General features: G+C 36.6%; 1 protein-coding gene across 1 annotated transcript in view; it reads left to right on the top strand.

Annotated features, from left to right (window-relative positions):
- RIT2 (Ras like without CAAX 2) overlaps positions 1-15,646 on the top strand; it is a 265,724-nt gene that overhangs the window by 98,085 nt on the left and 151,993 nt on the right. The window contains exon 3 of the mRNA XM_016225037.2: positions 6,329-6,402. Coding sequence (XP_016080523.1) covers positions 6,329-6,402 — 74 coding nt within the window. The remainder of the gene's footprint in view (positions 1-6,328; positions 6,403-15,646) is intronic.

Raw genomic sequence — 15,646 nt, 5'->3', positions numbered from 1 at the left:
AAGGTAGAACAAGAGATGCCATCATTTCTTGCTGAAGAAGTTGGGGAGAAGAGAACATCTGCTTCTCCTTACCCCAAAACAACAATAAGGGAGGTAGAGACAAAGGACTTGAAGCTTCAGTGTCAGTGCCTGTGGCATAGCCCTTTTGCCTCTTCTATCTATTGACAGAAGAGAGTCATGGAATCAGGTTTCCCATGGATTTCTCTACCCTCTCAGGCTAAAAACAAAGGGTTAGAGGGCTCTAACAGTGAAAGGATGTTCTGAAACAGTTCCTGGCTCCGGGGGAAAAAACATTGATTTGGCTGTTGTCTCAGAAACCACTGCAGATCTACTGGCTGGAAGATGATTGTTATTTCTTATCAAAGGCTTTTCCATTGGCATGTCCTTGCTCTGAGAAGCCATTGTTTGCAGTGGCATCTTCCAGCAGTGGACCTCTGCAAGTACAGATCTCCAGGTGGTGTCTTGTTGTTCCATAGGAAGCACTCCAGCTTGCACCACCTCATTGGATCTGATGTATTGGCAAGGGCTCCTGCAATGCCAGGCAGAGAGAGCCTGCCTGCAGACCCTCCAGAATGCATATAGTTGGCCACCTTGGGGTCAGACTTCATAGAGCAGTGACACTGAGCTTCTCCCTGGGGACAGCGTGGAGATGCTAGTTTTGTATGAACTATCCACTACATCTTATACATCTAGGGGAAATATATATATTTTTTAAATATATCTTTATTGATTTCAGAGAGAGGAAAGACGAGGGAGAGAGAGAGATAGAAACATCAATGATGAGAGAGTCACCGATCAAGCCCGAAAACTGGGCATGTGCCCTGACCGGAAATCAAACCCCGATCACCTGGATCCTAGGTTGACGCTCAACCGCTGAGCCACGCCCGGCCGGGCTAGGGGAAATATTTTAATTGCTGTGTAAGTCATGTCTTCAAGGAGCTCTCACCCCTCACAGACCAACATAAACTTCATTCAACTCCCAATTCAACAGTATGGGGAAAAATCCAAACTCTGCCTTATAATTTCGTTGAATTTACAGGACTTATTTTCTGGCACCCATTTCTCCAGCTTTTATTTTCATGGTGGGAAGGGTGTTCTAATTTACCCTTAGTCATCTCAGAACCTAAATTCAACCAGTTTTCAAATCCTTTGTCAAACCCAACAAGTATATATACCCTTACTAGATTTCATTGAATGTTTAGGAGGTGGAGATGCCTGGAGTGAGCCTGGCACCTCCAAGAGGAGGGGTTATACTAGAATACATACAGCCCCCTAACTCTTTTCTTGAGCTCTTACAGTCTTCCTCCTTCCAAACCCTGTTTTATATCTGCTTCCTTTGAGAACTGACCTCAACTCATTTAAGCTCCTTTCGGTGTCTTCTGTATTCTTAAATAAGCACATTTCAAATGTTTCTAATGTCATACTTATTAAAATACTGTGTAATTGCCTGTTTAGCTTTCCCCCAAGATTACAAACTCTTTGTGGGTAGAAATCAACTCTGTCATCTTCAACAATGTAGATTCTGTGCTTATCAGAGTGTGAAGCACAGATTACACACTCAAATACCTATTGATGTCATTATTGATAAATATACTGATACATTAGATTTGTATCAGTGCTGATTCAGCCATGATTTAACCTTTTGTTCAAGTGAAAGTGTCCAGTAAAGTATTTTCCAAAATGCTTCTACTTTACACACACAAACTCAAAATTAAGATAATTCATTTAAGTAATCTTTGGCAAAGTTCTTATATGTAGATTATTCAAGCTTTTAAATTTGTATTGTCATTTAAAAGAATTGGATCCTATGTATTGACTAGCAGGTCCCATTATCTCCATCTTGCACATAAGATCAAGTGGCTGGTCAATCATAACATTGTTACCCAATGGGGGCGGCCCAGAGCTAGACATGTTACAGGAAAGAACTGAGCCAGGCTGGGTTGTTGTTAGCTCTCTGGGAAGTGAAGGTCACAGTGATGGAAGTGAGCCTAGGTGGGGCTGCTTTAGCTCACTGAGAAGTCGGAGAAAAAGAGGGCCCGGAGACAGGATCAGGGGGCGAGCCCGGGTTGAGCTGCTGATGCCCTCCACTCCCCTGGCTGCAAGTCTTGTGGGGACCCTTAGAAATAAAAAGTTTATGCCCGGCCCAGCTGTTGTAGCTTAGTGGTTGAGCATGGGCCTATGATCCAGGAGATCTTAGTTGGATTCCAGGTCGGGGCACATGCTTGGATTGTTGGCTCGATCCCAAGTTGGGGCGCGTGCAGGAGGCAGACAATCAATGACTCTCAATCATTGATGCTTCTCTCTCTCTCTCCCTCTCCCTTCCTCTCTCTGAAATCAATAAAAACATATTTTTAAAAAAATTAAAAAAAAAAAGTTCATGCCTGGGAAGGGACATGGGTGTGCTCTAGAGGGAGCCCTCATTGCTTCTTTGTCCTGAGGGCTTTTCATACATTTTTTTTTTTCTAGAGGCAAGAATCTTAGGGGAGGGTTTCAGTAGAACATTCATCAGCTTTCCAGGTGAATTTTTAATATGCTGATGCATTAAAATGAGTGTATAAGGGAGTCTCGGATAATTCTTTGGTCTGTTTTACTTTTGTCTTAGGTCTGTCTGGCTTTAATGTGGTTTTTGTTATTTGTTCCCCAACTTCATCTGTCCTAGGGTTTAGCTGGCACAAATGGCATTAATTGGATCTTTGTTCTTTATTTTTCCAGGCCAAGGTGATTTAAGCTATGTATTCTCTGGTTAGGAAGAAGGGTATAAACACTTTGCTCTCAAGTGTCCTTGGTTAGGGAAGATAAGGTCTTACAATTCACAGGCTGGCTGCAAGCTGCCCAAACTGTTTGGCCTGGCTTAATTTTCTTGTCTCAGTCTCCCCATTCCACTTGCCTCAGGATTTTCTGAGCTTCTTACTGTCCTGCTACAACGTCAATATTTAGTGATGGGTCTGAAGCTTTAATACAGGTCTTTGATGATTTCTTCTAGTAAAATACTACTGGAGAGGGAGAGTGAAGAAGACACATCCTAAGAGAAGCAACAGTCTCAAATCAAACATTAGTGTTTTCAAATGAATTTTACAGTGTTATCAGATGCCTCCAAGAAAGCGGCTCCATTGTGCTTTTCTGTGCAAACAATATAGTAGGAAGTTGCTACCATTTCTGCCTGATAAAGCTTTGTGTACATTTGGCCTCTTGCTTGGGAAGATAAATAAGCTCACTTCGGGGTTGGGTCTATAAGCAGATGATTGAATTTCAGGGAGGTGTTTATGTGCATTCAAGAAGAGTATTTCTGTCACTGCATTTTCACATGGGAGGTTTCAAAGGGAGTGGATAGATGGAAACAGAAGGGAAGATTGTTTATTGGGAGGAAATGAAAGGGATTAGTTTCTGTGGAGGCCAGGCAGGTGACCTAGATTCACAACACTGGGATGTGTACTCTGATGGATACTTTTTAAAAGAGAGAAAGAAATCTTGGAAACAGGGCCTGGCTTAATTTCCAGCCAATTCACATAAAGTCTCTTTGAAGGGGTTTTTCTAATCTCAGGAGAAGCTTTTATTTGACATATGTTTCATGTGGTGGGTTTATCTAGGGCTCAGATAATCACACAGTGAAGTTCTCATATGGATTACTCAGCATGCTTCTGGCCTCAGCAGGCTCTTTTTGGGGCCTTTGAGTCGAAATAAGCAAACATGAAATCTGAAAGACTTACATGTGATCCTTGGGTCATAGCACCCTTTTCAAAGTAACTATTCATATTTCCCTATGAAATTGAAAAACAACCCTATGTGTCTTCAAAAAATATTGCAAGTAATTCCACAAGATTTCTCTCTTGTGAGAGGAAGATCAGTGAAAATACAAAGAGCAGTGGAATAAAAAATAGGAAGATGGTGTGGCTGTCTGTAGACTGAATGGTTTTAGAATGGCCATGAGTTGCTAAAAACACACTAGATTGACCTCCCTGCAAGTTATATTTCCCACAACTTCAGCTTTCTAGAGCAAAGTAATAAGAGATAAATTTCCTTGAAGGTAAGCTGCATGTCCTATACATTTTTGGATCTTGACATTCCACTGCATATATGTGTACCTTCCACCATGACTGTATAAATTCCTTGAGAGTAGAGACCATGATACCATGATAGTGTGTGTGTGTGTGTGTGTGTGTGTGTGTGTGTATCTTCAGTAGCTAGCAGAAGTCTAAATTTTTGGGAGATGCTCAGTTTCATGCATTGAAAAAGGACCTCCTGTGATTTACCTTCACTACTTTCTAAATCAAAAGGTTGTGAAAATAATCATTTATTTATTTGTGTTTCAAAATCAACAATATACATAATGTATTGAATTGTGCCCAAATTCAATGCTGCTCTAAATGTTTTTCATGGTGATTCAGTTTTCTCTTTACTTATATTATAAATGGTGAATAAAACAAAATAGTGATTGTAGCCAGAGTCTACAAGGTCATGAGTTCGAGGCTGAGAATTTCCAACCATGTTTCACAAATGATGGGGTGCTCACTGTAGGTATTTGAACAGGATGAAATATATAGGTCAGGGTTTTCATGAATGAGAAAATAATGGGTGTAATGAAATAAGATGTTCATCTCTCACCCAAGAGCTTCAGACACACATATTCACAGATAAATGATACACAGGTGTGGCAAAGTACAGAAGCAAACATGTTAAAACTTTTTGTAGTTTTCAGTGTACAAGCCTTCACCTCCTTAGTTTATTCCTAAGTATTTAATTCCCTTTGATGTTATTATAAATGAAATCATTTTCTTAATTTCCTTTTATTGTTCATTATTATTGTATAGAAATACAACTGATTTTTGTGTGTTGACTTTGTAGCCTGCAACTATGCTAAATTTGTTTAGATGTTCTAATTGTTTTTCTCTTTTTCTGAATTTCTTTTTCCCACATTAACTGTTTTAATTTTACAAACAAATTGGGGCATTAAATACATGCACAGTATTCTGCAATCATCACCACTATCCATTTCCAGAACATTTTCATCTTCCCAAAGAGGAACTCTATAACCATTAAACAATAACTCCCCACTCATGCCTCCCAAAAGACCCTGGAATCTTTAGAAATCATGAGCTTTCTACATGTAAGATCATGTTATCTGCAAACAGAAAATTCTGTTCCCATTTGGATGCCTTTTATTTCTTTTCCTTGCCATATTGCTTTGGCTAGAACTTCCAGTACTATGTTAAAATAAAAATGGATAAAGCAGGTATCCCTGGTTTGTTCCTGGTCTTAAGGAAAAGCTTTTACTCTTTCACCACTGCGTATAATATCAGGATACAAACTTGTGGTGCACAATTAAGAAAGAACTGACACATTCATTCCATGAATTGTTTCTCTAGGTAACATTACCAGGGCACCTCAAGTCATGATATTTTCCTGATAAAATAGAAATACATGTGACTTCACTTTAAGCAGAAACTCCCTTTCCTGTATTTTCCTGGGTTGTATCCTTTGCACTCTCTGTACTCTACTTGACTAGAGTATCTGCTTCCCTTGCTTAGTAACCTATTTCTTAATTGAATTTATTCAGGCAACATGGGTTAACAAAATTATACAGGTTTCAGGTGCACAATTCTACAACACATCATCTGTATACTGTATTGTATGTTCCCCACCCCAAGTCACGTCTCCGTCCATCACCATTTATCCACCTATACTCCCTTCTACCTTCCTCCAGCCCCCTCCACCCCCAGCAGTCACCACATTGTTGTTTGTGTCAATGAGTTTTTTCTCTTTTTTTCTTTTTTGCTCAATTCCTCCACCACTCCTCTCACCCTGACAGCGGTCAGTCAACTCTTTATTTATAAGTCTGTCTCTGTTTTGCTTGTTAGTTTATTGTGTTCATTAGATTACACATATGAGTAAAGCCATATGGTACTTGTCTTTCTCTGACTGGCTTATTTCACTTAGCGTAATGCTCTCCAGGTCCATCCATACTGTCACAAAGGGTAATATTCCTTCTTTTTTACAATTGAGTAGTAGTCCATTGTGTAAATGTACCACAGCTTTTAAAGCAGTATGGAGTTACTCAAACAATTAAAAATGGAACTACCGTATGACCCAGGGATTCCAATTCTGGCAGCTTATCTGAAGAAACCCGAAACACAAATTCGAAAGAATATATGCACCCCTACATTCATTGCAGCGTTATTTATAATAGTGAAGATTTGGAATGAGCTCAAGTGTCCATCAGTAGATTAGTAACCTATTTAGAAAGTTTTTTCTTTCTTATTAAATCTAAAAATTAATCATGCCTTTTCTGTTGACTATATTTAAATATAAACTTTGTCTTGTGTTTTTTCAGAAGATGCTTATAAGACCCAGGTTAGGATCGACAATGAGCCAGCTTATTTGGACATCTTGGACACTGCTGGTCAGGTAGGTAATTTTCTTGGATCTCTCCAATTTCTGAGGCCAGTTTAGGCTTTAACCTCAAACGCATTTACCACAAAGAAGATGAGTCTAACTATTCAAACAGACAAAGAACATATTTTCAACAGCAGTCAGAAATTAAATAAGAAAAAAATTGACAGGAAAATGTGACTCATTGCCAACCAGGGTATTTCAAGATTCTCTTCATTTTTTTCCAATATAAAAATATAAGTGTAGATGTAATATTGCTAGTGAAATTATAAAATAGTTTATTTTTCTTCCTTAGATGTTCTCAAAACTGTGTCTGAGACCCCAATCTGATGATGGCTTTTATTAGATTATTTTAGTTGAATATAAAAAAGGAAGGCCTATTTAGCAAATATGCCCATGAAACTAAGGCTGCCAGAGAGCTTGATGGAATGAGTAACATAACCAAGATTTAGCATAATCTAACACATTCGTTTAAAAATCTGCAGATAGGAACAAGGAGAAAGAGAACTATGAGGAGGAAGAGAGAATAATTTGTATGATATAAAAATATAGAACTAAAATACTACACAGCAATTATAAGTAAAATGGGAGGAAAGGAATCAGAATTAAAATATTTCAAAGCCTTGCAATATTTTGGAGGAAGATAGAGATTTTCTTTAACTTCATTCTTTTAAAATAATTAGGTTAAAATTATAAATATATCTATTAAATGCCAGACACAAAACAAATAACTCTCTACTTTGTTATAAACTTAAAACTACTCTAAAAAATAAAGTCATAAAAATATAACGTAAAAACTAGTAGAGGGAAAAGGGAAGAATAAATTTTAAAATTATGCATATAATACAAGGTTGAAAATAAAGAAAAGAAACAAAGGGAAAAAAAGTGAAGGAGTGTAATATAATAAATAAATATAAATATATCAGGAATCAAAATAAATGGAACTAGATATACTCTCTCAGAATAGGCAAGTAAATTGGTAGCATCATATTGTATAAAATAACAAAACTAACCTCCTGGATTTGTTTGGTTTAAAAGAGACATAAGGGTACAGAAAAGTGGCAAATAAAAGAATGATTATTTTTAAAAAGTAGGCAAAATCAACCAAACCTAAAGCAGATATACCTGTATTAATATCAAACAAAATAGATTTTATTGGAAGAAAGCATTATTAAGATGTAAAAGTGTCCTTTTGTAATAAAAATCATTAAAAAGATTTTAAAATTCTAGTCTATAATATTCAAGACAAATGGAGTGAACAGAATAATATATAAATCCAAAATCATGCATAGCAGGAAATTTTAATGCACCTCTGTCGGTAAGTGCTGGATTAAAAAGTAATGTAATTGTAGATTTGAAAACTACTTAACTTACATACAGTTCTGCAGTCAATATGAGAGTAGGCATTCTTCACATACATATGTGGTTTATACTTTTTACTGATTTCTAATGTAAGCAAAGAATGTGTTCTGTAGAACATTGATTGTTTGGTATATGTAGAATTTTACTTTGACTTAAAATGGGATAAATTTTTGTAATATGTTTGATCTAGTTGTTACCTCTTGAGGAGAAAGGAAAGAATTGGGAAAGGGGAGAGGTACAAAGTAGACTTCAACTATATGTGTAATGGTTTATGTTTCCTAAAGTTCTGATTAAACATAGAAAAATGTTAATAGTTGAAAACCTAGGTCATGGGCACAGGGAACTTCATTGTAATATTTTCCTTTGTACTTAAATAACTTACATTTAAAAAAATGTTTTATTATTTCATCTGTTTGGTGTAGCTATTTAAAAAATAACTGTATTAATTGGAATACTGATACTCTACTAGCCACTAGAAATAGGTGGTCTCTTTCTATATTTATGAGCTATATCCAGACTATTTGAAACCTATATATTAACAAACTCAGTTGTTTCCAGGAACATTTGAACAATGGACTTATGGGGGATGGTACTCTTGAAGCTTTGGGGAGATTTAGAATAGAAACATTTCTATTGACTCATGGAAAAAATACCTAGGCCATCAACTGCATAAAAATCTAAAGAGATACAAAGGCCCATCACAATGTCCTTAGTAATTCAGGGCACGTGAAATGCAACTATGTGAGATTATATGTCTACGTATCTGTGTGTATGTATGTATCTCACATTCTCAATATGATTAATTGGGCATCCATAGGGTTACAACACTGGATTAATTGTTCCATAGGAATACAAAAAATTTAAATCACTTTAGTCCCTGGCCTTGGAGAGTTACACTTTTATTTTTGCACATGTTTGAGACAGAATCTACTTGAAACTGAAGAGATGTCAAATATTTCTGCCTAGTCTTTGATTATATCACCTCTAGCTTTCTCTCATAAACACTGAGTGTTCCTTATCCATGTTTTAAGTATCTAATTACTTACCAGTGTGATATGTAGAACATTAAGATTTCTATTTATCATTTATATTTTTATCTGAAACTTGACAATTTCAAAACTAAAGCTGTCGAATTTAAATATACATAATTTGATTTACACATATCATAAATGTACTAAGTAAAATTACTACCAAGACTCTCTAAAATATACTTTTGATAGAAAGATCTGAAAAACAGAATGTCATTCAGTGACCTCATCATTCAAAGCTGCATTTTTGTGGTGGACAATGCTAGAGCTTTTCATCCTATAATTACTGCTGGGCCACTGTGCAAACAGAACTCTCACTAAGAGTAGTCCCTAGTAGAAACTCTGTAGTCAATTCATAATTGTTTCTACTTAATATCCATGTAAATGACTATAATTATGAATATTTAAGTAGATGGGGCTTTAGAGATCAAATATTTTAGCTCCTTTGTTTACAAATAAAGACACAGGGGCTCAGAAGAGGTAAGTGCCTTACCTAAGGTCATGTGGCTTCTAAATTCCAACACTGGAGAGACTTAGGTGCTATGCTCATGAGTCATTCCTGAAAGCCTACAGTGAGTGATGTGAACAGTACTGTACTATTCATGACTAGTAATGCTTACTTCTTGTGTATTACTTTTTTGACAATGTCAGTGATATTTTGATTGAAAGAGTCTTAGTTGAAAACCACTAGTTCAGAAAACTGGCAAGAACAATGGGTCAAAAACTCAAGATGGAAAAATCCAGAAATAACATGAAGGAAAAAAATGCCATTACTACAAGACTTTATTTACAACCATCTTCTTTTCTTTCTTTACATCTTTTACAATGTTTTGCACAAAGGATTTATCTTCACTGATTCTAAACATCGGGGGTATTTGTTTGCAGATTTTCCTTGAGTTACATCATCAATATATTGGTCCATTAGGAAATATTTAGATGATATTAATAAATAACAGTATTGCATGTATTTGGCATCTCTGTGAATGATCAAATTAGCAAGAACAATAGGGACAAGCTGTCCCACTTTCTGTAACTCTTGTACAGCTATATTATGAAGAAGAGACCCAGTTAAGAATATGTACTCAGTAAGAGTGAATGAAACTTTTGGGTTCATGACCAGTATTTTTCCTACATTTGACATAAATGGGATATGTAGAATTAGACAAAATACTATTGTCTCTGTGATTCACTTTCTTCCCATTTTTTAAAACATAAATAGCTTAGGTTAAATGTTATTTAAAACCTTTTGTGCTCTATCATTCTATCATTCTCAAAGCTATTTCATTCATTCAACAGTTAATTATTACATTTTGGGCACTGATGATTCTCTTTCAACAGTGCTATTCACTATGACAGATTCAAACAAATTTGAAAAATGTTTCCCACCTTTAAGACATTTGCATTTTAGTAGCGGAGGCAAGGTATACCTGGTTTGTTAAGAGAAATGTCACTTATGTGTCATAATGATAGCTTTCAACTAAGTTAAAGAATAAAAGCCAACTATTTTTGCCCTGGTACAGGATAACCAGAAAATAATAATGGCCTTTCTCCCAAAAGACCTTTACGTTTACTGAGAAGGTATATTTATACACATAACTTCAAATTATGAGTCAGTGAAAAAAAACACAAATAGGTAAAATGCCTATTATCTCAGACAGTCTAGGAGTAGGACATTTTGATGATATAACCACAGGCATTACAAAAACTTTTCCTTTGATTTCTCATTTTTCTTCCTTCAGGAATATAGTAATATTATGATGTTAAAACTTTTCTTCTCTGCTTGTGGTGTGTGTGTGTGTGTGTAATAGAGAATGAGAGAGATTGTGGATGGGTTTGGAGCATCTTGTATATCTGGAAAACCACCAGGGGTCACGAGAGGAATCAGAGGAAGGAAAATGGAAAACTGGGTTCTTGAAACTAAATCAAAGCTTAAGGAAGAAGCTTGATGTTTTTTGTAGGTCATATTTCCACACTTTATAGCCCAGGTTGGCAGGTTGGGAACATATATGATAATAAGGGCATGAATTTGGCTGGAGTGACCTATGGATCCTTAGTTTGGTAAACAGATTGCAGTAGAAAATCACTTGGGAAATACTACTAGTTCTTATTATATACGTTATTGCTAATCTATCAAAATGTAAATGGGTCAGTTAGTCTCCTTTACAAGATTAAAAAATCCTTTAGTGAGGGACTCTGTCTTCTTTTATGTCACCATCTACGCCTGGTATCTTGGTAGGTATACTGTAGGTGTCTCTTAATCATGCAGCTCTTTCAGTCAATTGGGAAAGAAAAGAATAAGTGAAGATTTTATCTATTTATATTTGTTTTTGGTTTAAGACTCTTGGTGAGTATTTTCTGTTAACCCTATGCATATGCCTGAGGGCCCTGGAAAACGCGTGTTGCATTTGACTTGAAATTCAGGGACAGATGGAGTTCAGGGAATGGAAATTCTCTACTAGAAATCAATTCTGTGATTAGACAGCAAAGTTTCTGAGATGCTCCCATTCAAGGAAGTCCGGTTGTTCTCTGGACCAACTACCAGTAAATAGCATGTGGATTTTTACTTCAGTAAATGGAGACAAACTGTGACCAGAAGAACTGGAAAACATATTGCCCCAGAGCCATTAAGTGACTTCAGAGCAAGAAACTCTTCTAATTAACTTCTTTTCACCTGAGGGGCTGAATTCAGAGGTCGCCTTCCTATTCTATGAGCCCCCAGGCTGACCTAGCAGCAGGATTAGAAAGGAAAAGCAACTCACCCTTCCCCTTCCTTTACCTTTCCAGGCCTTCAGTCCTGCCAAGCCCTAGCTAGGGGCCTTTCAGTGCCATTGACATTGCCCAAGGATGTCTGGAGTCAAAGGAGGGAAGATACAAAAAGCCCAGCGCCTCCTGCCTTCTCCAGCACCGCAAGAGCCCCAGTGCCTGTCCATAGAAAGGGGCTCAAGAAAGGGACATGGCATTTCCCTCTATGTCCCCCATCCCAGTCTCACTCTAGGACCTAGGGCTGGCTCCTAAGTTTTCATCAGTTTTCAGCCAAGTTCTGTGTTGGTCACTCACGTTTGTACATATGAAACCTTGGAGTTACACTGAGTGACCCCAGCTCTGGGACCCCTGGCTGCTTTGGTCCTGGAGTCACCTTTGTCCTACCTGGTCCATTCTAGATGCCGAGGCTTGGGAGGTGAAGTCAAGCCTCTGCCTAGCATATGGGAATGTGTTTTACTCTCCTCAACTTGTTTTTATAGCCCTACTTTGGGCTGAGGAGAGAAGGTGGATCTCTATCTTTTTTCAGAGCTCTGTTTAATATCTGCTTCCATGCTATGGTTACATTCCTGTTTTCTATGAATGTGTCTGCAGTCAATTAAAGAAGCAACACACACACACACACACACAAATAGAATTTGACACGGAGCCACTTAATAATAGGATTATCTTGGAGCCTGTTAAGTTTATCAGTATTCCTAAAAGTGCTCGGAATTTTGAATTCTTTCTAATGAAAATGAAAATAATAATGAACATCTCATTCAGAGATTACTCAGAGTTATAGGGGGTCTATGTTAGAACTGCAGTTTGAAAACTAAATGATAAGTTTACCCACTAGGATAGCAAGTATCTTTAGCATCACTAAGAAATCAAAAACATGTTTTTCCTTCCAGGATCCTAATCCAAACATTTTGCACCCTGCTTTCAGCTTTGATGCAAAGCTGTTTGCCTCCCAAAGACTCTTCAGATAAACACACATTCATACCCTAAACTTAATACTTCTGTGAATCACCCTGAAAGTTATCTGGGTTCTTCCAGGCTATTATCCAAAAATTCTGTTCTCTCATCCTGAACTAATTCAAATTTCAAATGAAAGCTAAAATGTCTTATCTAATGGAAATCCAAAAAGCATTTTTATCAGTAATATTTTAATGGGTCATAAACTGAGTCCATCAAAGTATAAAAATAGTTTTAAAAACATTTTAAATGGGTCTCCCCTTCCTTTCTTTGTTGCTGATGGGTTTATTCTTATAATGCAAGAAAGCCCCATTTATGATAAAATGCAAAGTGCCATTACTTTTCCTTGCAGATATCCAACTTTGATTTAAAAATCAAATTGCTGTTCTGGGAAACCCAAAGTGTTTCCTCATAGAATGACTTTTATTTTGGACAGGTTTCATGTATAAGTTTGGTAGCGGTCTCACTTGATATCTACCCATGTTCTAACTCCTAAACTTTTCTCTTTTATTCTCATACCTGAAATTTCAGAGAAAATAAAATGTTGAGGAACAAAATATAGGCATGATACAGAGGAGACAGACATTTTTATGAAAAACAAAACTATAATGAGCTTAATCCGGTCAAACATAATCTTCTCCTTAAACTACAGGGAGTCAATGGAACCAATAGTTATAGGAACTCTGGTGCCAGTGCTATATGAAAGGCATGCATCCTTCCTCCCTCAGATAATAATGTATTAGTCAGCGTTCTCCAGAGAAACAGAACCAATAGTATATCTATGTAGATAGATGATTTATAGATAGATGATACAGATATAGATAGATATAGATATAGATAGATGATATAGATCTATAGATATATATGATATAGAGGTGAGCAAAAGTAGGTTTATAGTTGACTATGCAAAACACATTTTATTCTTGTATTATTCATGATTAATTTATATTTTTCCATATGAACAATTGTAAACCTACTTTTGCCCACCCCTGTATAGATGTAGATAATAAGAGATTTGTCATAGTAATTGGCTCACACAATTATGGGGGCCAAGAAATCCCACAGTCTTCAGGCTCCAAGCTGGAGAATCAGGAAGGCCTGTGATGTTAAGTTTAAGTCTAAAGGCTTGAGAATTTGGGCCCTGATGTAAGCCCTGAATGAGTCTAAAAGTCCAAGAACCAAGAGCTCCATTGTTGTAGTGGAGGAGAAGATGGGTATCTCAGTTCACGCAGAGGAAGAGCTAATTCACCTTCCTCCATCTTTTGGCTCTGTGTGGATCCTCAATAAATGGGATGATGTCCACCCACTTTGGGGAGGGCCATCTGCTTTACTCAGTTCTTGGATTCAAATGCTAATCTCTCCCAGAAACAACCTGAAAGATACACCCAGAAATGATGTGTTACCAGCTATCTGGGGATCCCTTAGCCCAGGCAAATTGACACATAAAATTAACCACTATAAGTTCCACTTGGGAAGACTCTTCTACTAAATGGTATCAATATCATATGACTTCATTTCAGTAGTTATGTTAGTTAAAGAATTATTGGTTCTTTCGTTTTGCAGCTCTGGTGAAACCATTTGACATGTAGCTAAGAAATCATACCCCTGGTGGCTCCAGGGATGTTCTTATAAAAATTTAACTCTGAGGGGTCAAGTCACTGGTGGGGTCATATGTCTTCACAAAAGATCAACGTGGTGCCATGTTTGTTCCTATCTTGATCTTATACTGCAGTTGTAATATGAGAAATGTGTAGTTATAATTCAGTCACTTAGCTGAGGGGTAGTATTAGAATAAGTTTGCTTGAGTCTTGAACTTTTTTAGCTAGATCTTGATGAGGATCTCAGTATGCTTGTAATCATATTAGGGATTCAGCACTCCTGTGTTGAACCTAAGTTTATATGTCCAGCAATAAACTGACCAGCCTTACTGTTCAGTAATTTCCAAAACCCCACTTCTGGAGTAACTGGTAACAACTTTAATAGTGTTTTTAACTAGACATTTATTCGTCTTTGAGAGAAAAAAGACTGAGAATCTGAGTCACTTTAGGAAAGACTGAAATTCTTGAATTGCTTTTAGACTAGAGAATTGGAGTAAATGCTAGTTGGGTATATAGTGACTATAAAAGTTATGTCTTTTTATTTTCTTATTCTTTTATGTATAAACCTTATAAACTACAATGAATTTTAAAATAATCCCCAAAGCTATCTTACCAATTCGTCCCATGACTTAGTGGTGATGGTTGCACAACTTTGCAAATGTACTAAAAAGCACTGAATTATATACTTGAAAATGGTCATTTTTATAGGATATAAAAACTTTAGAAGAAAGGTGATTGATTAAAATATGCAAATATATGATATTTTGAGAAGCATGTTTAATAACACAAAGATTTTTTTTCCTATCCTGGGAGAATGAAGAGCAATACATAGATTCCCTAAATAATAATTATAATAATATACTAGTCAACATATTTTTCTAGTAATAACGAAGTATATGTAATCTTGATTAATTTTGTGCTAGCTGATACCGCTGATATAGGATCTGTTAAGAAAATATAGTTGGGAAAATATCTTCACAGTTTATTAATGTTACAGACCTGATGTTTACCTTCAGGTTGGACTCATGATTTTTTATGAGTACTACTACATGTGTTGGCAATAACTCAAAGAATTTGCCCCAAATCTGAATTTTACATGCCTTCTAAGATTTTTGCCCATGTAAGTTTGTTCATGATGTTAGATAATATAGATTTCTGTGACAGTCCTTAAAATTCCTTCTGAGGTGACCCTCAGAACAGTGAATCTTCATGAAACTTCATGTGTCCTGAGACATCTACCACAGAAGAGCAAAACTTGTAAAGGGCTTGAAACATTCCAATTAATCTAATTTTTAAATTAAAAAAAAAATTCTCACCCAAGGACATTCAGAGAGAAAGAGAAAGAGAAACATAGATGTGAGAAAGAAACATTAATAGGCTGCCTTCAATATGTGCCCCAGCTGGGGATTGAACCTACAACCTGGGTGTGTGTGCTGACCAGGAATTGAACTGGCAACCTTTCAGTGCCCAGGACGATGCTCGACCAACTGAGCCACTCTGGCCAGGCTCCAACTAATCTGTGGAAATAAATCTTCTGATTATTTGTTATTGATA

Source organism: Miniopterus natalensis, chromosome 7 (genome assembly GCF_054644295.1).
Source record: "Miniopterus natalensis isolate mMinNat1 chromosome 7, mMinNat1.hap1, whole genome shotgun sequence".
Lineage (NCBI taxonomy): Eukaryota > Metazoa > Chordata > Mammalia > Chiroptera > Miniopteridae > Miniopterus > Miniopterus natalensis.
This window is presented reverse-complemented; position numbering and strand designations above follow the sequence as displayed.